The 22,070-nt window shown below is 40.5% G+C and overlaps 1 protein-coding gene across 2 annotated transcripts in view; it reads left to right on the forward strand.

Moving 5' to 3' along the window:
• Nucleotides 1-6,971: 6,971 nt before the first annotated feature.
• COLQ (collagen like tail subunit of asymmetric acetylcholinesterase) overlaps nt 6,972-22,070 on the forward strand; it is a 43,462-nt gene continuing 28,363 nt past the window's right edge. Inside the window, exons 1-2 of one of the 2 annotated variants that reach the window (XM_027723834.2) lie at nt 6,972-7,242; nt 20,833-20,945. In XM_027723834.2, the coding sequence (XP_027579635.1) occupies nt 7,137-7,242; nt 20,833-20,945 (219 nt within the window). In that variant the 5' untranslated portion in view covers nt 6,972-7,136. The remainder of the gene's footprint in view (nt 7,243-20,832; nt 20,946-22,070) is intronic. The other variant, XM_027723833.2, reaches the window with a different exon arrangement.

Below are 22,070 nucleotides of genomic sequence, written 5' to 3' on the forward strand. Positions count from 1 at the left end.
GAGTCTGTAAGAATTAATGCTGGAACTGATCACAGGGGAGATAATTTGCGTTGGATAAGCAAATGGATAAATTCTTGTTTTACACTTGAAAATGAATAAAAAGTGTCGACATACACTCAGGCAGTCATCCAAGCTAGAACTTCACAATGTCTGAATACAAGTCCCTCTTTAATGAAATCAGCATATTAAAAATATATATTAAAAAAAAAATTACACTTGCTCAAGTGTTTGAAAAACTTGTTTTCTGTCTCCTTTGCACGATCATTAAGATCATATGCATGTATGGCATTTTATAAGCCTTGGTGGTGGGAGGTGCTGATACCAGTACTGGTGGACTTGCAGGCACACCTCAGGTTCCAGCCAAAGCAATGCATTCTTCTTAGAGCAAGGAGACATGGCAGCTGGGATTTAGGTATGAAAGCCTCCCTAGCCAGGCCATGAACTTTGTGCCTGCTCTGCAAAAACAGGGATATCATTCAAGTGCTCAGAAAATAAGTAAAAATTATGTTAGGTAAAATTAATATTTCAGCCCTACCAGAGATTTAAAGTTACCATACCTAAGCAGCTAATGCTGGGCCTTGTTCTATTTAGTTGAAATCAGTGAGATCTTATTACTGGTTTTAGTGTAAAATCTGTTTTTTCTCAAATTTTTCATCCCTGTGTGCCAAATCATGCCAAACTGCTGTTTGATAAGGATGTCTTAAATACAAATGATTGAAACTTCAAAAGTAGGACTTTATAATGGAAATGCTAATGCAGCCTTAATTACAGTTCCCTGATTCTGCAAAGGATGCTGGGAAAATGCACTTGTCTGGTTTGATTAGGTTCAATTATCCTGTGTTTGGAAGATGACAACCCTGGCATCCCAGAATGACTGGGCAATGTGCAGTGCCCAGCCATTTTCTACGGCTACCACAGTAACAGTGTGCCCTGGCCTTCCAAACTTGAAGCACTGTAAAAAGACAAAGCCTCTCCACCTCTAGCCTGAACCAGCATGTCTTGAAATCAGCAGGAAATTTGTCATCAGCTTACAAAAACAGGGCAGTTTTAAAAGGTGGATGTGGATTGTCCAACAGCTACAGTGCCAGAGAAGTCTCACTGAGTTCTGCTTGCTGTAGTGTCATGGTCAGCACTTGTGGCTGTCCACTTGCTTAAAAAAAAGAAATAAAACCAGCAAGCAAATTTGGCAACATATTGCTACTTTCTTCTGTTCTTCTGTGACCTATTTCTTTGCCTATCTCCAGCTTTTTAATGTTGCTTCTTTTGTCAGGCCTTTGGATAAGCCCATGAGTGTTTATCTACTACTGCTCCCCAAGTGGATTCAGCAGCTCTGCTCCTGGCTTTGCATTCTGCAAGGCAGAGGATCCCTAAATATTTAGTGCCTAGAGGTATCCAGGAGAAGAGAGGTAAACAGGGATGGGAAAATGAGGCATCATACTATTTTGAAGACAAGGTATATGAAGCTTTTTCAGGCCCTGATTTGGCAAGGCAACTATGCACATACTTCATTTCAGGAGCTGCTTCATTAATTTCACTTGCACACCTGAGGTTACACTCATCATTCTTTTCCTGAATCAGTGGCGCTCTGGCCACTCATCTGATAGAGATCCTCTACAGGAGAGTGCTGTGCCTTTTATAAGGGACATTCTCCTATGTGCTTGTGCACTGATGTTTGGGTCCATGCTTGTTTGCATCTTAATGGTCTAATGGGCTGCAGTGCAGTATGAAAGTATGCAGCTTTCTGGAATGAAGAGTCCTGAGAATAGTGTCAGCGTTAAAACAGTAATGTCAATTTTTTTTCCTTCAAAAATATTGACAGATAAAAAAGAAGATTGTGGTGTCTAGTTGATTTGACTCTTTGGCAAGCTAGATGATAAATCACTTAAATTAGTGAAAGCCAATTACTGCCAGATACTCCTCTGTTCTGCAACTCCAGCAGCACTGCAGTGATACCAGTGCAAGCAGGGAATTCTGCAGACCTTTGCTAATAGAAGTAAATAACAGCCATAGACAATCCAAGTAAAAATAAGATTAAAAAAATAGCACTCTTTCTACCTAGCCTAGATGTAAATACCAAGAACAGACTGGGTTATAGCTGTAACTTGTTTGTGATTCACCACTGTAGGACGTTGAAGACTATTTATCTACGCCCACACTAATAACTGCAGATCTCAGTTGGCCAGGACTCCAGTTGTCAAGGCCATTGTCCACAGGATTTCTATGATCATCTTTTTCCTATGGGACATTTTTCTGTGAATAATTTTGATATTTTGCATGTTTGTCCAGGATTTCCAAAACCTGGCAATCCTGGACATATCTCTTGTCTGTGCAAATGCATGAGCATGTATGATGAGTGCATCTCATCCAAGAAGCATCATATGATCTGCATGGAGATCCAGCACAATGAGAGTGTGTTTGGTGTACTCTATATGCACCAAATAACCATGGAGTACCTGAGCATCTTGAGGAGCCATCAAACTTTCTGCACATTTGATCAACGCATTTAGCAAGTCCATGGGATTCTTGTGTGTATAGATTTTTACAGCACGTGCGTGCACTGAAAGGAAGCACAGGCTTTCTACATGTCTCCCACATTACATATCTGGACATATTTCAGCTGTGGATGGAGCTCTGCCATTGTACAAAGCTTCATACAACCCCTCAGCAAATGCTAAACAACCTGCGGTTTGAAAGGCGAGGTCTAAAAGAGAGATGAAATGAGAAAGGCAAAGAAGAGTACTGTTATAAAGTTCAGCTGCTGAATTATTGGTTTTAAATTGTTCTACTTCGTTGTGGCCTCCTACGTTATAAGGCCACATGGGGTTCTTCTGATAGCTTTGGTGGAAGTCACTTTGAATTATCCCATAACATTTATTCGTGTCCTTCACTCTTTTGTCCTGTAGTCATCAATAGAAAAAGAAATCTATGCATGGAGATTACTCATGGGAGTAAAATCACTGGCTTCCCCAGCCAGTTTTGTGTTTCTGCAGATGCAGAGTATAGAGAAAAGAGGAGGCCAGAAGGCCACTACTTGTTGTGCAATGCATAAAATCCATTAAGGGGCTAATTTGCGAAAAGGTGTTGCTTTTGGAAGTTGCAAGGCATCACTGTCCTGCCTTCAATGTCCTCCTTCACCCTGGTCATCCAGTGGGTGGCTTTCTGAAGGCTGACTAGTCCTGGCTTGCCTTTGATTGGCCACCTGCCTGTGTCCTGGTAGCCAGCTGGGTGACTGGCATGAGTGGAGCTGTGGAGTAAGACAGAACTTCATTGTGTGGTTGAATTTACTTCATTGCACAGTTACTGCATCTGTTCCTATGTGGGCTTTTGAATTAAATTTAAATACACCATCAAGGAAATTATGAAGCCATTCATTCTTTTTCTGCACTTATTATCTTTTTTATTTCAGCAGCTACCCTTGTACTTCACATAATACCATCTTCCAAGGTAACTTTAGCTATATTGTCATAGTATTAAATCCAAATTCTAGGTGTAACTGATTCAGGTGTGCAAAATTGAACAGATATTTTTATTGTGAAAAGCAATTATTGCTAAATAACTATCTAACAAGGAAACCATAATTACAAATAATCTTTTCCATCTTCCACAGTAATTTAATGAACAGAATTCTTCTGTACTACTTTGTAGACATGAGCTGTTATTGTAATATTGCATTAACATTGCCCCACTCAGCAAAAGAGCTTTCAGACTTTTGGACTAGAAAGTCTCAGTTATATATTGACCATTTTGATAGAACAAGGGGCAATGGTTTTAAACTAAAAGAGGATTGATTTAGACTAGGTACAAGGAAAGAAATTTTTACAATGAGGACGGTGAGACACTGGAACAGTTTGCCCAGAGAAGTGGTGGATACTCGATCCCTGGAAACATTCAAGATCAGGTTGAACGGGACTCTGAGCAACCTGGTCTCATTGAAATGTCCCAGCTTATTGCAGGGGGTTGGACTAGATGACCCAAACTATTCTATTATTATTATTTTTGTCCTTCTAATTAGAACTTGTTCATACAAGAATTCGATGATATTTTAACTATATTCATTTTACCTTCGCTTGTTGGTATAGTACCTGCCAACCAAAAGTGGATAGGGCTGGCAAGAAGCCCTCTTTTAAACAAGTATTCATTAATTCCTGTGTAAAGAAAGGTTGATATATTCTATTTACATGTTAGGGTCATCAGCAGATTCTTTCACCCACTTCAAAGTGCTCAAGTCTGGATTGAAAAGGTCAAGCACCTGCTACTTGAGTAGGTAAACTGTACCTTCGTGTGTTTTTGTTGGCTTTTGACATTTTTAATTGCTATGGCATCTACCCAAATTGGGATTTCTTTATAAACTGCAGTTGATACCCTATGATAAAACTGTGGGGTCTTTATCTTTGAACACTAAACTGCAGGTGAGATTTGGTGTTCTGGGGTTTTCGCCATGGAAAATATTTTTTTAAGCGAAGTTCTCAAAACCTCGTGTTCTCACGTAGGCCATGGGGTTATCTTATAAGACTCAGAAACTGCATTGTGAAAACTTTGCTGTGTTTCTTTCTTCAGCTAATGCGATCTAAAATAGAATTACTGCCAAAGCCATTGTATTTCCATTCTATGGTTTATATATATGTATCGTATATTTATATTTCCATTCACTCCTGAATTCTGAAAAGCAATTGTAGGTGAGACAAGAGTAAGAGCTATGCAGTATATATTACTTCACTTTCTAGCAAATGCATAATTTCATCTAAAATTTTAAGATTTTTTAAGATTATTTCCCAAAATATTTTAAGTATTTTTATTCCAAAATGTTTATGGGATCTTTCCCAGTGGTTGCATCACGAAGTTGTATTAGTGTGGGTTTTCACTACACCAGTAGCAGCAGAGAATACACAAGAAAGAAAAAAAATCCTTTGTTGTTGATTGCTGTTTGGAGGATAGAGACAAGGACATATCTCTCATCTCACAGAACTGGCCTTAACTACCTGGTGCAGAGCTCTCTGAAGGGACCAGAAGCCTTGCATCAGCTTTGTGAGCCCATGGGAGTAGCTGGAGGAATGCACTGCCTGACTGAGCAAGTTCACAGATGGCAGATAGTTCAGGGCCTGGAAAGCACACGTTTGTCAAGTCTCTCATGCCAGACTCACTCTGCTACATGACACTTCCTCTCCTCAGGATTCTCTCTATCACATGCACCAATGCCACGGAGGTCAGAAACAAGCTGTGTAACCAGGTGTATGTCCTTCTCATCCAGCATGGATGCCAGTTAGCACGGCAAGTGTCAGTTTGATGTGCTGTCACCTGACTAAGTCAAAAGCAATAATCCCACAGCTGTTGTCCTTTTTATTCCCAACGGACTTTACTCTTCTCCTGATGAAACCATTAGCAGCCTTGCCAGCAGTCTCAGCCGGTAAGGCCAACACCTTAAAATTAGAGGAAGCAAAACACTTTGACATGGCCTGGGTTGCTGCCCTGAGAACTCTCCAAAAAAATCCGAATTGAGGAACTACTGCTACATCATGAAGAAGAGGTCTCTTATGTGATTAGAGCTTGTCATGATGAACTTTCCAAGAGCTATTCCTTTCCCTCTGAGATGCAGAATGCCAAGAGAAATAAAGGCACATCCTTAATCCATGGTCATCTTGGTCAAAGAAAGAGGCCAAACAACTATCTTCACCAAAAAAAGCCAACTACTAAAAAGTAACAAGCAGTGGAATAAAGTTGATTAAGTTCAAAAAGAAATTCTATTATCCAAAGTGTTGCAGGATGTCGCAGTACTGGAGATTTTAAAAAGCATTATGGTTATATTAAGCATGTCCTTTAAGGATAAAAATATATCAGGCAGATGTGATTGTTCCTATCTAGCCATTACATTTACAAAGATTTTGTCAATATTTGCAGTGTCTTGGAAGTAACAGCCAAGACCGTTTATCCGGAATTGTGGAAATACGTCACTTTGCTCTTCAGTGGAGTCAGTGCCCAGGGACACATGTCATCATCTCTCTTAATGAGTACTTTTCTCTAAAGAAAAAAAATAAATTCTGTAATTAATCCACAATATTTCTGTGTTTGTCTTGGGGGGGAGCAAAAAACAGTGGGCAAAGAAAACCATCTCCATCTGGGAGAGAGTAATGATGTTTTTCACAGTAAAGGATGTACCTCTGATTTTCCTGGAAACCACTGTCAGATTCCAGGAAGAGCAGAGGATCTCTCTGCTAGTTACTCAGAGAGTGCAAATTAATTTGCAAAGCCCTGTCAGTTGCAAAAAGGCACAGAAACACCAAACTTTTGTACAGGTAGCAAGGGCACCTGCTGCTTTTCAGAGAGTGGGAGGTTTGTTTTCCTCGCACCGTGCGGTGTAGTGTGTTCACTGTCGCCACCCGCAGAGCCGATAGCGTTTCACTCACCCCATTATGCACATGTATTGTTTCCTCCACCTGTTGCACCCCATCAATAAACTCTGTGCAGTCCTACAATTTCTGGCACTACCAGTGATACTGTCATTTTCACTTAAATCTTAAATAATAATGTGTTTATCAGTTTGTGAAGCCTTTGTGACATCCCTCACCCCGAGCTGCACTCTGTACATGAATGCAGTACTCATAGCTATCAGGGATAAGCAGATGTTAGGTCACTGCTCATCTTTCTCATTAAGGCAATTAGTGACCTGTAGAAGATGATCAATCAGGGATTTTATCCATCTTGATGCCGGTGTCTGGTTGCCTGCACTGAAGGATGCTGTTTTTAGTCCAGTTCTTAATTTCTCCCATTCCTGCTCATCATTATTATTATCCAAAATGCCTTTTTGCTTCTGTTAGCAAAACCAGAATCCCCCATGCCCCAGTTTTAGCAGCTAATGTCCACAATAGGGGCAACTGATCCAGCACAGGAGTTAAATATAACTGTGTCTAGTGTAAGGAGAAGATTTAATGGGAAATGGTTGGCATTCCTTCTTCCTAAAGGCACGGGGAGGGAGGGGGGAGAGAAAGAGAGAGACGTACACACACTGACAGACACACGCATCCCACAGCGAGGGAAGAGGCAGAGAGCAGGCAAGGCAGAGAGGCAGTGAGGGTAGCAAGAGAGCCAGCCCCAAAGCAGCCCTGCGCCTCTGAGCTGGAATCTGCCAGAGCACAGCCAGCATGTTGGTTCTCAGCCTGCTTGTCTGGGGATCTTACCTGCCGCTTCTCTTCTGCTTTGCTTTATCTCAGACTGCGTACGCTGACAATGTCTTCTCAATTTCAGCAGGTAAATTGCTTTAAGTCTCGTTACTTTTCCTTGCTTGGAGCACTCTGCACTCTGATTCTTGCACTTTCCAGTGATTGGGAACACAGGAAAAAAAATAAATACTTCAAATTGCAGATCTTGCTGGAGGGGTTTTGCACTGCAGACCTGTTCTGCCACATTTTGTTGCTTGCCTGGTTTTGCTTTTTGCTTTATAATTTCTAGTTTTAAACCCCTCCCTTCCCCATGAGAAATAATAGACAAGATCCTCAGCCGCTCTAAAATGCTTTTTTTCCATTGGCTTCTGTGGTACTGTGCTAATTCATATATCTGGCCCAATTAGTGTATTACTTGCACGTCTACATGTTTCTTTCTATTTTGGATTGGTTCAGGTAGATTACAGCAAGGGAAAGAAAATAAATCTCAATGTATATCTGCTTCTATAAATAAAGCCCTGACCTCAATGAGTGGTGCTGGAGTCCAGCTGGGTGTTATCAGAATAAACATCATCTGGCTCTGGCTATGACACTAACAAATACTCAGATGACTTACATAGCAAACAAGAGTCCACTGCATGGAAAATCCCTGCTAGGCAAAGACAAAACAAATTAGTTGTCAGCTGAGGCAGGGCACTGGAAATCCCTCTTAATAGATTTTACAGTTTCAGCAGCAAGACTTTCCTTCAGTCATGTTCCGTGTGAAGGACGGGGAAGACTCCATCTCTTCTTTGAGGAACTTCCGCCAATTTATGGCAAATCGCTGTCTCCCACTTTCTGTCTGCTGTTCTGTATCTGTCAATAGAGATGCTTCTAACTAATGTCCTGGATTCCTGTGGTGTCAGATTTGAGATGTTTCAACCAAGATTTGTAGGTCAGGGCCAGCTGTACCTACAGATCCTTCTTTCACAGTGACCAAAGGTGTGCATATTTTGTCTGTACGTAAAATCAACCTTAGACATGAATCTAGAGGCACACAGCCTTTCTTGTTCTCTAACCTCTCTGGTGTGCTCACAGAGTCAGATGGTTTACATTTGAGGCATTTATGAGGAAAGGGCGATCCGGAGGGAAGCTTCTGTGAGAGGCTGGGTGTCTGCACTAAGTAGCACTAACACTATGCATGATCTCTTCTAGGGGTTTTTAACAAATATTTTAAAATGTGCAGAATTACTACACTGTTCACTCCCAATGGTTTGAACAGTCCATTCATTTGAAGATATTCAAATATTAAGATTCTGAGGGCCACAAGAATAATCCCTTGGTAAAAGCCCTGTAGCATTAAATAATGTAGCCATTACAGTTCTGTAACTATTTCAGATATCTTGTAAGATATCATCTAGAAAAGCCTGAAGTTCAAAGAAGTACATACTTTGATAACAATTCGATCCATTTTTTTTAATCTTTAGGAACTAACAATTTTTTCCACTAAGCTCTGTAGGATGCTAAAAAGCATTTCCATTTGTTATCATTTCTTTTCAATGGGATATGCTTTTTCCATTGTGTTGAGATTTGTAAACGCTGAGGTACAGAAATCATCAACATTTATGTTCTCTGATATACTCCAAGTTGCTTTGCAAAAACATGTAAGTCATTAGACCTCAAAACTTGTTTTGAAGAACTTTATATTTATCTGACACTTGTAGATGTCACCCAGACAAACAAGAATTGGATGTTTTCATTGCCTTCTCCTGTGGCATACACATTTGAACTGTCCTCTTAAAAAATAAGCATTCAATGAATAACCTGAACCTTAAAAGAGGAGAAACTTATCATTTCTGCTGAAACCATAGTAGAAGAGACAAACACGAAGGAAAATGCCAGACTCTGCTCTTTGCAATAGAGTATTTTCCATAGCACAGCCCTGGAGACTTGTTTGTGAGAGACCCCAGGGCTCCCCAGGCAGAGACTGCAGCCATGAATGCCCCTTTCCTCCTCCATCCCCACAGGCCAACAACAACTTCTGGTTTCAGGCTCAGGGAAGGTGTGAACCTGACCAGGAGATCTGGTTCCCGATGTAGTTGTTTGGGCAAATTGCCACCCCAAGCTCTGCTCCATGGCAAAGCTCCATGCTGTGCTCTTCTGGTCAAGACACCAAAAATCACCTTTATACCCAACAAGCTCTTAGTGGGGTTTCTGCTACAAATGTATTTTCAATGTTTATTTGATAATATGTGGAAAAAATAACAGATGGCAGATGATTCAATCATAATCCTGCAACCACAGGACTGGATTAAGAGATGTACTTTGGGGAGCTGTTACATACCTGTATGCCATTGGTGTTTGTTAATCAGGGCTATTTGGTATGAAAAATGACATAATAGTTCATTTAGTGCTTTGGTTACATCTGCATTTTAAAAAACTTCTAAGAGAATAGCAATAAGTTCTGTATTTTCTGGTAGAAATCTCACAGTGAGTACAGAAGGTGAATTAATTCCATTTACATTCTCAGTTATTTCAGTGGTTTCTCAAATGTTCCCTTACTGTCAGCTGAGTCAATTATTTGTATCTGGCACCAGGATGTAATTTCACATTTAAAGAATGGATTTCAGCACTGCACTTGCAAATTCTGAAACTAATCACATTTAACAGTGAGGATGTTTTTAAGCAATGGCTTGTCTTTCCTATAGTCGGGAAAACGCATTTGGGAATTTTCCAGGTATGTCTGAAAACTTCTGGGCTAGAAATACTTTTATTTCTTTTCTCACACATCTTTGCATAGCAACAGGTCACAAATAAAGAGTTCTATGAGTCACAAAGCAGTGATTAGAAAGCAGAGGTAAACAACCAGTAGAATTGGAAAGTGTTTATAGAATAATAGGGTACAGAAGAATAATCTGGACCTTTGTTTTGCTGCTATCTCCACCTTATAGTCCCATCAGCCTCAAGCAACAGTGCATCCTTGTTTCTGAAAGTATTTTGAATGTCGTGTCAGCTCCAAAGAGTTGAGTCTACTGCTGAAACATCATTTTTGGAGAAAATGCTTCAGGGAATAATATTACAACATGCTTAAGCATGTGGCTGTGGTTCCGTGTGGCAGCAATAACCTTTCAGGGTTTTTCCGGGTTTCTTTTCAGGGTAACCTGAAAATACCTATCGTATTCCACTCTTAAACTACTGTGTTTGTATTGTCATTTACAACTTTTTTTCATAGCTCTGCTCTACTGAGGTTCCTGCACTGTTGCACTCACATGATGAAATCTAGGCATGAGTTCTATCGTCATTTTTAGTAGGGCTACATGAATCAGTCTGCACCTCGTAAGAACCAGCTTGAAGGAAGTCACCTTTCAAATTCAGGTAGTAGAAAGACTCTCTTCTCTCTGCCTCATTCCTGCTCTGCTATTCTGCTCATCCAGACCCAAAGTTTCTGAGGTTTTGCAGAGAGATGGGACAGTATTTAAATTACCAGCAGCAACCAAAGTAAAAGAACTGCATCTCAGTGCTTCTGACCCAAACTGCCTTTTCTGCATGCCACATATGCATCCCTTGATTCAATCTTCTCCCACAATCAATTTTGATACATAGTCCCATGGACAGAATATGGCTGAAAAATTTAAAAGAACTCAATGGGATGGTAATACGAGACCAATATTTCTCACATTTTCTTTGCCTTTTTTCCTATTATTTTCCTGAAGAAAAGGAACATCATGTGTCACTAGGCAGGAGACTTAGCTTCTTTGAGTCAGGAAGGTGTCATATTCATAACCAGACCTCGTGTGGCAGAGCTGCAGAAAACAGTTTAGTTTTCTTGTGGACCAAAACTGTTGGAGCCATGGTGATGGGCAGGGTGGGTTGGGAAGAGGAGCTGTGAGGGATGACAGCCTTGGCTGGGCCATATGGGGAAGGGACTCTGGTAGCCACTGTGGTGCTGTGGTGTTGAGAGAAAGTATTGTACATTTGTGAGAGAATTAGTGGTGAGAGAGAACACAAAAGCAAGTGTTCCTGATATGGAGGGAGTTGGGATCCCAGCTGTCATTCTCTAAAACGGATATCTGACCCCATCATCAGGGTTTGGGGTTTTTTTCCTCTAATGGAACAACATGCAGAAACCCTAAATAATGTCAAAATGGACAGCAGAGATGTCAGGTGGGTGGGTTTTTTGTTTCTAAGGAGAGTAATCGTAAATATTTATTTATGTAAAATCACAACAGAAAAAATTATCAAAGTGTCTGCTGGAGAAAGAAAGATGCAGAAGGAATTTCAAATAAGACCAAAAGTAAATGTTGAAGACTTTCCAAAGGCAGCAGCCAGAGCCTACTGGAAAAGCAGTCCAAAGGGTGACTAGCAATCAGAGGTGAATCTGTGAGGGGCAAAAATATCAGCGCAGGGAAGGAAGCCTGGCTCTGCTCTGAAAGTCAACATGGGCCCAGGAAGTGCCCAGCATCCTGATACCATTGGTCAGTGGGTTTCTCACTGAACATAAGTAAGCAGGAAAGCTGTGGTTAGATTAAAATTCCTGAGGGAAATCAGCCACTGGTAGAGGCTACAACTTCATTAGGAGAAGGAATGCGAAGTATCACTGGCCATAAGAGAGGGCAGCCACCTGGCTGTGAATCTGGCTAGCCAAAGGTCTTGGGGCAGGCTCATCTGTGACTCATAGAAACCTGAAAGGGAGTCAAAAGATTCTTTCAGTAGAATCTCTGTTCAGTTTGAGAGAAAAATATTACCTTGGGATTGGCAATTTGAGCTTGATAGCCCAGATGGGTGGCTGGAAAGATAAACCATAAGAAGGGTTTTTTAATGGGTACCCATCTAAGCTGATAAAGAAGGCAGTTGCTGAGCAGCCTCTGTGGAAAGGCTTGGACTGGTAGCAAAATAACAGTCTAGTATGTTGCTTTAAGTAAATGGATCTTTAAAATAAATACAGTTAAAAGAAACACTGATTTGACTTTGTCTGTATATTCTCCCCTGGTAGATATGACCTGTGAAAATCCCAAATTGAGTTTTCTGCTCAGACCAATTCATATGATACTCAGGGAAAAAATTACCTTAAGATTCACAGACTCTTCTCTGGTCTCATACACTGCAACACCTGTCCTGAGTAAGGTGAGAGCAGAGCTACCACACTCGTGCACAGCCTGTCTGTGACTCAGGCCCACATCCACCTTCATATCGGGAAGGGCAAAGGGAAGACTGATGTAATCCACAGTAGCAAGGGAGTCCCAGGAGATCCTGTGAAATTAGCAGTAGACCATTGAGTGGAAGCCCACTTGGTCCTGTGGGTGAGGGACAAGGAAAGGACATCAGAGGGAGCTCAGGAGGTTGTGGCATTTGTCTTGCAGCAGTAAATAAAAATCAGAAGAGGAGACAGCCACTAGTAAGGAAGCTGGAAGCTGGTTGAAACAAGCTCTGGTCTTCTATGCAGGAGGGGAAAGAAGCTTCTGTCCTGCTTATGTCAATACTGGATGACAGGGTGCTTGGCTTGTCAAAAAAGGTTCAGTGATAATGCATATGAAGGGAAAGGGTTCAGTGAAACACTGCTTAAGGTGAGTGTCACAAACATTCATTTGTTCAAGAAAATGCATGAAAAAGAACCATGCAGGCCCCTGTGTTCCACTGCTACCCTTGGTTTCATAATAAAGGTTGACTTTGTTGGCTTTATGTGGTGAACTGATGAGGACAGAGGCATCCAGAAACAGAGAAACCAGATTTGATACCCGGACTTCTGAAGTACTGGAAGATGAGACTACAGTAGTGATCAGTTAATTTTTTTTTTTTCTGGGGCACATTTGTGTTACAAGTAAGGCAGCTGCCTGGCTTGAGACTGTGGAAGCTCCTCTAGAGACACGACCAAACAAAACCAGTATTTTTTGGGTGGTAGCTTGTGGTGAAGAAGTTCGGCTGCCAGGGACAGAGGTCAGTACAGGAGCTGAGGCAGTGCTTGCTTGTCTTTCCAGCAAAGGAAGCAGTAACTGATCTGAAGGTTTTCTGTAACCTATGAAGTTTCTGACAGGCAGCAACCAGTCCAAAAGGGAACCTCAGCAGAAAGCAATGCTGCAGCTGGCATGGAGATCCCCACTGGCCTGAGTAAGCTTGCCCATTCAGTATCATTGCCATGAATGAACATAGCATTTGTAGCCCACAGGTATTGGACATCCTGGTGAACATCAGATTTTTGTTGTGACCAGACTGGAAGGTGGAGGCTTGAATTCCAGCATAGCAAAGGAAACTAATTCAAAATCAGGTGTTTTCAGTGAAAGAATGGAAGCTCCACTGACAAGCAATTCAAAGTCCTGTAAAATCAGCTTAGTCCCTATGTACTTGTAGTCAGACAGTGCTTGTAGACCTCTGCCTCTAGGATAAACAGTCATTTGTCATTTTGTCAATATTACTAAACCCCTGCACAGGAAGGGAACATTCTTTGGCTTCATATTTTAGCATCCTTGTTTTTTACAGTCTTTTTCCTATCAGACGCTGGGGCTTCCCATCGGTGGGCTGCATGGGTAAAGGAGGAACAGCAGCATGATTGCAGCAAAAGAAACTGCTAATCTAGTTAGAACTATAGAAAATATCATTTGTGTTTAGATAGAAGGAAGTTTGTTGTCATGATAGATCCTTTATCCCTCTTTAACTCTTGGTGCTAGGATGGTGTACGATTGCAGAAACAGGGAGCACATTCAGCTGTAAGGCAGCATAGGGCTCAGCCAGGACACGGCCAGGAGATCAGTCTCATGCTGCAGATTAGTAGGTAGAAGAGAACAGGGAAAGCCCTTCAAATCTAGGGGGAATTGTTTGAGGAAGTTCAGATATAAATGAGAGAGAAAAAACCTCACAGGAATTAACAGACCCAACCTAGATGTTCTATTTCTTCCTTTGTCTCCAAGGAATCACCCTTTTAATGGAAAGGAAACTGGGGGCATGCTTTCTGTAGTCACACCACTGTAAGGGTGCAAGGACACTTGGGAAGAGAAGGTGGAAGAGAAGAATGCTGAGGAGGGCTGAAACATTGAGGGGAAAAAGAGGCTGTTAATCATTTTTCTCAGAAACTAACAAGTGTGTATGGATAAATGCAGGCACCTGGGGAATGCACACAAGTTAAGGGAGATGCTTCATCTAAAGCAGGCAGTGCTACAATTTCAGATTTCTTCTACCTAGGGAAGTGTCAATTTATTTTTTTTTAGCTTCTTGAAACTACAAAGTTAATGATTTTTTACAATACCAAGTCAATACAGGGTTGGTTTTTTTTCTGAAAGGCAAAAGATTAAAGTCAGCTAGGCGGGGAATCTGTTGGAGCAAGGGAGTCATGAGGAATTAATCTAGATCATGGCAATAAACTTTCAAAGAGGACTTTGGAGGCTTTTCTCTGAAGTCTTACTGAGCACACAGCAACACCTACAGTCTCATAGGGATTGTCTGGGACTGTCTGAGCATGTGGTGGAGCAACATCAAAGTCAACTACATGTTTGATCTATGTCAGCACTAACAGATTATGATCTTTCAGTTGCAGAAGAGTGGCACTGGTGTCTCTCAGCTTTGTTGCTACTGATCTCACAGATAAAGTGGGAGAGGACTGTGTGGTAGTGAATGCCATGTAGAAGTCTTTCGGGGCTGATGCAGCAGCCATCTTGCATTAATCTTTAGGGTTTCAGGCTCTTCTGCAGATCATAGTAGGTTCTTAGGCTTTAATACTCAGAGTATTTTTAATATTGCTTGTGTGACAAGCGGCTGAGTTTTATGATCTGGTTCATAAAATGATTGAGATGAGACATTGTTATTCACCAGATTGGAATTTTGTTTCTGGTATTGTAATTGAGTTATCCACAGATTTGGGGGACTTGCTCAACTTCTCTGTGCCTCAGTTTCTCATGCACTGAAGAGGAACACATAGAGATGTCAACATTGTTTAGCAGTGTCTAAATGCTCTGGACCTCTGTAAATGGAAGGCAATAGAAAGCAAATTGCACAGAACAGCCCTGTTGTGGTTATCAGAATTTATATAACACATGGGTTTATTTTATAAACTCGTATTATAACCCACTGAAGTGTCCAGCCATCAGATTTTACTGGGATTTTTTCACTGTTCTGTGAAACTGGAATACAGAGCCAACACAAGCAAATCTTTCTCTCCATATATATATCTGCTCTCAGAATTTTCCTTCTGCAATCAGTCTGAGAGAATAGTATATAATTTTCTGGCACACACATTGTCCTTATATATGCACACATACATGTCTGAAATGTTTGCATACAGGGAGTAAAAGACCTTTCCTTCACTTAAAAATCTCAGACTCCTTTGTTTTCCTGTCTTGCTGTGTCTGCAGTGTTTTCTAAGGCTGACCTGCAAAGATGCAGCCGCCTGTCACTCACCAGCTGGGCTGCTCAGAGATGCTGAGGGACGTGGGTTAAATATTAGGTAGGGATGGAGGATAGAGTGTCCTTGCTCCTCTGGCCAGGTTAATATCCAGATCCACTGTCCAGGCAGTGTGCCAGGATTCAGGCTGTTGTCCAGCTTTTTGAATGTCGACTGATTTTTAAATACTTTATTTATTTATTTGTTTATTTGTTTATTTATTTATTTATTTATTTATTTATTTATTTATTATGGCAGCTTCTGAGTCTGTTGTGAGTCACCAGCTGGTAAAATACACATTACTGCTGCCACAGTCTGTAGTCACTGTGGGGATTAAAAGTAGAGCATTTTCAAATTTTTATGAGATTTTCTTGACTGTGGTAGGTTAGCAGTTGAACTTGATGACCTTAGAGGTCTTTTCCAACCTAAAGAATTCTACAATTCTATGAAAAGAAACTTGCAAGGTTTTGTCTGGATTTCTTAATTTTCTGAAGTTAATTGACTTAATTTCTGATCCATTTTACTCTGTTCCTCAAAGACTCTGAAGCTCCATTTTAAGCAAGATGAAACTAAAAGCAGAGGAGAGCTGCAGTTCCATATCTTATCCTGTAACTCCCATGGGGACTTCACGGGTAACCACCTCCTCCAAGCAGACACCATTACCTAAGCTTGATATATTTCTCTGGTATACTTAATCTGGTTTATAGGGAAAGACATATTTAGACCATCAACTATAAGGTCTAAATTCAAAAAGGTACTGAGACTTGCAGACTATTTGCTAACCTGACTGTTCAACCCAGCTCCTGACATAAGCTGCGTTGCCATATCTGCTTATATGCCTTTAAGGCACTCTTTGTGTCACAAAGCTTCATAAAACACACTTTAAAGAAACATGTATTGTTAATGCTGACACATATCTTCAGGGTTTTGAAGGAGAGTTTAATACCTGCATCTGCTCTATAAATAAAGGGGTTTGACCTTTATGGCTTTCAAAGGACACTTTTAACAAGCTCTTACACTTTCGCAACTTAAAAAGGAAAAGTGCCTTATTCACCTTGCAGTAGATGTACAGAATGGCACTGAGTGGCTGCAGCCCATGGCACGCTGCTGTCCTTGCAAGGAGGTTCAGAGGTGCCTGAATGAATAACAACAAAGCAGATGAAAGTCTCAGTTTCAGCTGGACAAGCCCACATTCATTAATTGACTAGTCTGCCCAGCTTGTTTATTATTAATTCTAAGAGCCATCCAAGTAGGAGAAGCACCTGTGATGGGGTGTCAGCTATCAGAGGTCTCCATCTAGCAGAGGCTTGCCTGTCACAAGCTGGGCAAGCCACCAGCATTGCTGTCAGGGTGAGAAACCTTTGGATAACAGCTCGGCTTCCCGTCAGGGCTTGCTGGATCAGTGTGGTCATAAATAGGAAGGGAAACACATATTAAGTATCCTTTTCTTTTCTTGTCCTTTCCTCCTGGCATTTGGCCTACAGCTTTGTGATTTTAGGATAAAAGTAATTTTTGTGGTTTATTGATGATTCTTTTCAATGAAATCCTGTATATCTGACTCGAACCCAGGGCAGGACTTCTCTGGTACCTGTGGTGCAGCTGTGGGGGTTCATAGGGCCAAAGGTCAGCTCCAGAATCAGCTCTGGGAGGCCTGATAGACCTCATATGAGCCCCACTCCAGGGGACTCAGATTGGGTGAAGGCTTCTCTCTGGCTCTGCTTTGGACCATCTCAAATAAGAGTTGTTCCAGCTGTGGTCATAAGCAGTCTACAGAAACAAAATGAAACATTGCAAAAGCTTGTCTAAAATATGTTGTTCTCTGAAGCAACCATTGGCAGTATACCCATAGATGTATATAGTCACTTTCTTAAATTGGATTAATTTATAGTCTGGACCATAAAAATAATTTGAAAATGGTAAATACTTTCTATTTTAAAGATATTATAATTTTTATGTTCTCTGAAAACAACTGTCTCTTAGTCATGTCCTAGAAGTGTTTCATTTTATCTTGTTTCTCTTATTGAATATGTTGACATATTCTTGACATTGAAGTTGTTGAAAGAGCAGTTTCCATATGAGATATGTAAACGCATGCTCTGTGTAGGCAGGGTCTTCATATTTCACAGAAAACTATGATGGTCCTATTCTTGGGATGAGATTTTTTCCACTGGTGGGGATTGGAGTATTTTGAAGCTGTTGTTTAGCAAACAAAGCTAACCTGGAGCCTAAAAATATGCATGGCATTTGCAGAGAGTCTGTGAGCCTGCCAAGGTAACCCTTTTGTGATGTAAATCAAGGCAATACTATAATGGTTGTACATCTTGGGGCTATTGCAGTTACTTACAAAATCCATACCAATGAAATGTGGTCCTTATTGGAAGATCAGATTATAACAGTCGTACCTGTAGTCACTTTGTGAATCGCTCATTGTTTTCTCTCTCTGCTACCATATTACCTGTAATACATGACTGTGGGAGGTCCTTGGGTCCAGGCCACCCTTTTCTTAAATGCTGGCTTGACAAATACACCTTCCAGGATGTAGCCATGGTTACTGATGGAGCCCCTGAAATATTAACTACCCACATCATTATATAGATTATATCTGTCCCATATAGTTCTATCTATACTGTTAATGGAATCTAATTACTTAGTATATAATAATAACATCTATTAAAATCATAGAATCAGCTGGGTTGGAAAAGACCTCCGAGGTCATCAAGTCCAACCCTTGATCCAACACCGCCATGGTTACTAGACCATGGCACTAAGTGCCACATCCAGTCTCATCTTAAAAACCTCCAGGGACAGTGAATCCACCACCTCTGTGGGCAGCCCATTGCAATGTCTGATTACTGTCTCTGTAAAGAATTTTTTCCTAATATTCAACCTAAACCTCCCCTGGCACAGCTTAAGATTGTGCCCTCTTGTCCTACTGCTGGTTGCCTGGGTTGTAGCCCACCTTGCTACAACCTCCTTTCCGGTGGTTGTATAGTAGTATATAATAATAGTATCTATTAATATTTAGTATCTACCTAGTATCTATAGTAATAGTATCTGTTACTATTGCTGTTAACTAGATTTTGCTTGCTTCCACACTGAGATCAGTACATATTATCACTTTTTATACCTGCAAACCTAAACTGAGTTTCAACCTAACTTGTGTTACAGTAGTATTGGTATAAGGCTATAAGGACTGAAATCAGTGGCTGTTTTTTTTATCAGCTTCATTAGCTATATCGTTTTTCTCAATAAAGACTATTCCACAGATTTGTAGGCTTTTCTGCTAAAAAAGGAAAATCCAAATATTTTATAACCCAGGCCTGGACTTCACTCATGAGGACATGATAAATATCATATGAGTACTATAGATATACATCTATATTTAATCTTATCTTTGAAAAATGTTTAAAAAGCAGCACTTAATTTTTTTTTTTAGGTAGCAGTACAACTGCAGTAATGAACCCTTTTTTTACAGTGCCTGGTAGTGATCTCTTAGCAACTAAGCCACATCAGGCTGGTTTTGATAATCTTATTCTTGTTGAATGTCAGTAATCCTATTGAAATATAGTTAGATCATCAATAAGGTAGTACTAAGAAAGATTATATTGGAATGTGGCCTAAAATAAAATAATAATCACACTTTATACCCTGTTAAATTACAAGCTGTCCATTGCTTTAATAAGATGCTATTTAGTCCCAATACAATATGTTCGAATACAATCCTGATATTCAGACAACCACAGAAGTACATGTGCCAAAAATTGAAGAACTTGATTATGGCTGCATAAGAGTGAACTTGACTTATGGCTGCATAAGGTTAACTCTTCATATCTTCGTATTTTATTCCTTGTGAGAGCTGGAGACAGGCAACTCAAACTTTTGCTGCTTTTTAAAGGTCACTGGCATTTTCAGTGTGTATTTAAAGCTTTAAATGAAACAATATATATGATTTTTTTTCAACAAATCTTCTGCCTTTCTCTTAAATTGAAGTTTTTGGCTGAGTTTCAAACTTGTGAGGAAAAGCTGAGAAAGAGTCTTCATTACAAACCCCTTCAGACTTTAATTGACTCATTCTCAAAGACATTATCACAAATAGTGTTTTGATAGAGAAAAAAAAATCTGTATGACATGAACTCCCCCTGAATGTTGCTCAATCACACTCCTCTGGACAACTCTTTTCTGCGCATCAGGACTGAGAAAATGCCATCCCCATTAATGTGGGATGGTGAAACTGATATAATACATTTTCTGAGACATTTGAAAAACTAGAAGTATCTCTGTCCTTTAGAAAATTTCCCTTGCCTTGGGACGTGACTAATATCCAGCCTGCAATTGATTTGCAAACAATCTAGCAATTTTGTCAGGTTTGTGTTCCCAGAAACTTAATTTAGAGATTTTCTATTAATACCAGGTACTTCACCATAGGCTTTTCTTCCTACTGTATTTGGCTTCCTGCCACCCTGCAGCTCACAGACACCCATTCCAGCTGCCACTAGCTAGAGGAAGAAGCCAACAGGCATAAATAAATATTTGCTGTCCTTGACAAAACCTTTGAAGAAGGCCTCTGCTCTGATCCGAAATGTATTTCCCTAGGAGTAAATAGATTCAGGAAAAAACCTACACTGTATAAATCCACCATATTAATACCCTTCCTCTGTGAATCTTTGGCCACAGCTTCTTACACTGTTGATGTAAGTTTACCTCTTAGAAAAAGTTAAAGACATTGTCAAACAGAACTGAGATCCTGTCTTGCCAATCAGTCAGTGACAAAACCATCAGCTAAGTCTGGGGTTCAGGGTGTTTATTCTTAGGAATGATGCACAAATCAGAAATAAAGCAACCTGGTTGCAGTCCCAGGGGAAATGCAAGCAAATATGCTGTGAAACAGTTTCCCACTTCCCATTTATCACAGCAATGCCTAGAGCGGTTTGGTTCATGGGGAAGGTTATGGGCAACAGCACAAGTGCTTCTCTGTTACAGCACACAGGCTGTAGCAGGGACCAGAAGAAGCAATTTGTAATACACTTTTGGAACAGAGAGGGGAGAAAATCATAAATATTTGATTTGTTTTCTAATGTTGCCTATCTGAAATTTTCCAAAATCAGCCTATGTCAGAGCCACATTAAGAGCTTAAAACTCTGCATAGCCTTCAGCACAAGAAAGAACTTACAGCCTTAAGGGCCCACCCAGTTTCTTAAACCCCCACATGGATTATGGTGTTGCGATCAATGCACACAGGATGGAGGAAAATCCTGAGAATGGAAACTTCTCTTATTCTGTGAGAAATGTTTGTGCTGTTCAAGACAACAGATGAGTGTTTTTATTGAACAGATCTCCCCTGTTTGGAACAGAAGAAACAGCTCAACTGCAGAGCGTGCTGCCTCCTTGGCCCTCCTCCACCACCCCTGTTCCCACCACCATACTTCAGACACAGCTGGAGCACTGTAAGTCTGGCCTGAAAGCCTCTCTCTGCTTTTACATGACTTTTAATGTGTGACAAAGATGAAGCATCCTCTCAAGCATTGCTTTGTGGTGTCACTCAGCAAACGCTCCTGGCTGTGTTGATATGGTTCTGTTAGGACAATCTCTCAACATCCCAGACTGGGACTTGAAGTAAATCCCAAATAGATCAAGGAATTAAATAAGGCTGAGTTTGTTCAGGCAGTTAATTAAATTAACTTAACATATTCTCCTTACTCTATTTGGGGACTTTTGGAGTAAGGCAATCCTGAACTAAAGGAAATGTCACTGCAATGAATCCAGTAAAGACAGAAAGGCACTGTTCCATTCTGCCCAATGATTTCAGGGTGTAGATTATGTATATTTCCTGTTTTACATCACATTTGCCTTACCCGGTGGGTGAAATGAAGGTCCTGAAATCCTCCTATGGAATCTATTCCCAGCATTTCATTTTGCAGGAAGACAGACAAGTTTGAGTTGCTGGTATGCAGTTTTCACTTACCCACCTGTGCACAAACCTGCTGTACACGACATGTATCCATGCACATACGTTAACAAATGCAACATACAGAACACAATGGGTACATGATATAGCACTTTGCTCAATTACTCTTACTGATAGGGTCTGTTAACTCCAATATATCTTTCATCCAAATTTTTAAGAATTTTTATACCCACTCAGTAATTCCTATTCTTAATTCTACTATCCATTTACCATATACAAATACTGCAATTATTACTAGTGTTATGTAAATAATGATTAGTAAGATGTCAAACAAGAACTAACCCAAGAAAAAGTACAGTGTAAAATCCTCCATTGCCTTGAGAGAGATCAAGATTGAACTCAGGGTGCTATTCTCTCCAGATCAAAAATTTAGTTGCCCCTACTTTCCTCATCACTTCCACTGTCTGTGCCTTGATTTCCACAGAAAGTACACTCAGAGACAAAACCTCTCAAGGAATGTGGTGTACTCCTTCAGTGAGGATGAAGTTGGGACTAGGGTTCCTGAGATTCCTGTAAGCAACCCAGAGAGTAACCCGAGCATAAAATCATCCCTCACACCACCTCCCCAATAAAAACATGAAATAAAATAAGTAGTTATGAATAG

The sequence above is a fragment of the Pipra filicauda genome, unplaced genomic scaffold (assembly GCF_003945595.2).
Source record: "Pipra filicauda isolate LSUMZ 115617 unplaced genomic scaffold, ASM394559v2 scaffold84_size4826128_pilon, whole genome shotgun sequence".
Classification (NCBI taxonomy): domain Eukaryota; kingdom Metazoa; phylum Chordata; class Aves; order Passeriformes; family Pipridae; genus Pipra; species Pipra filicauda.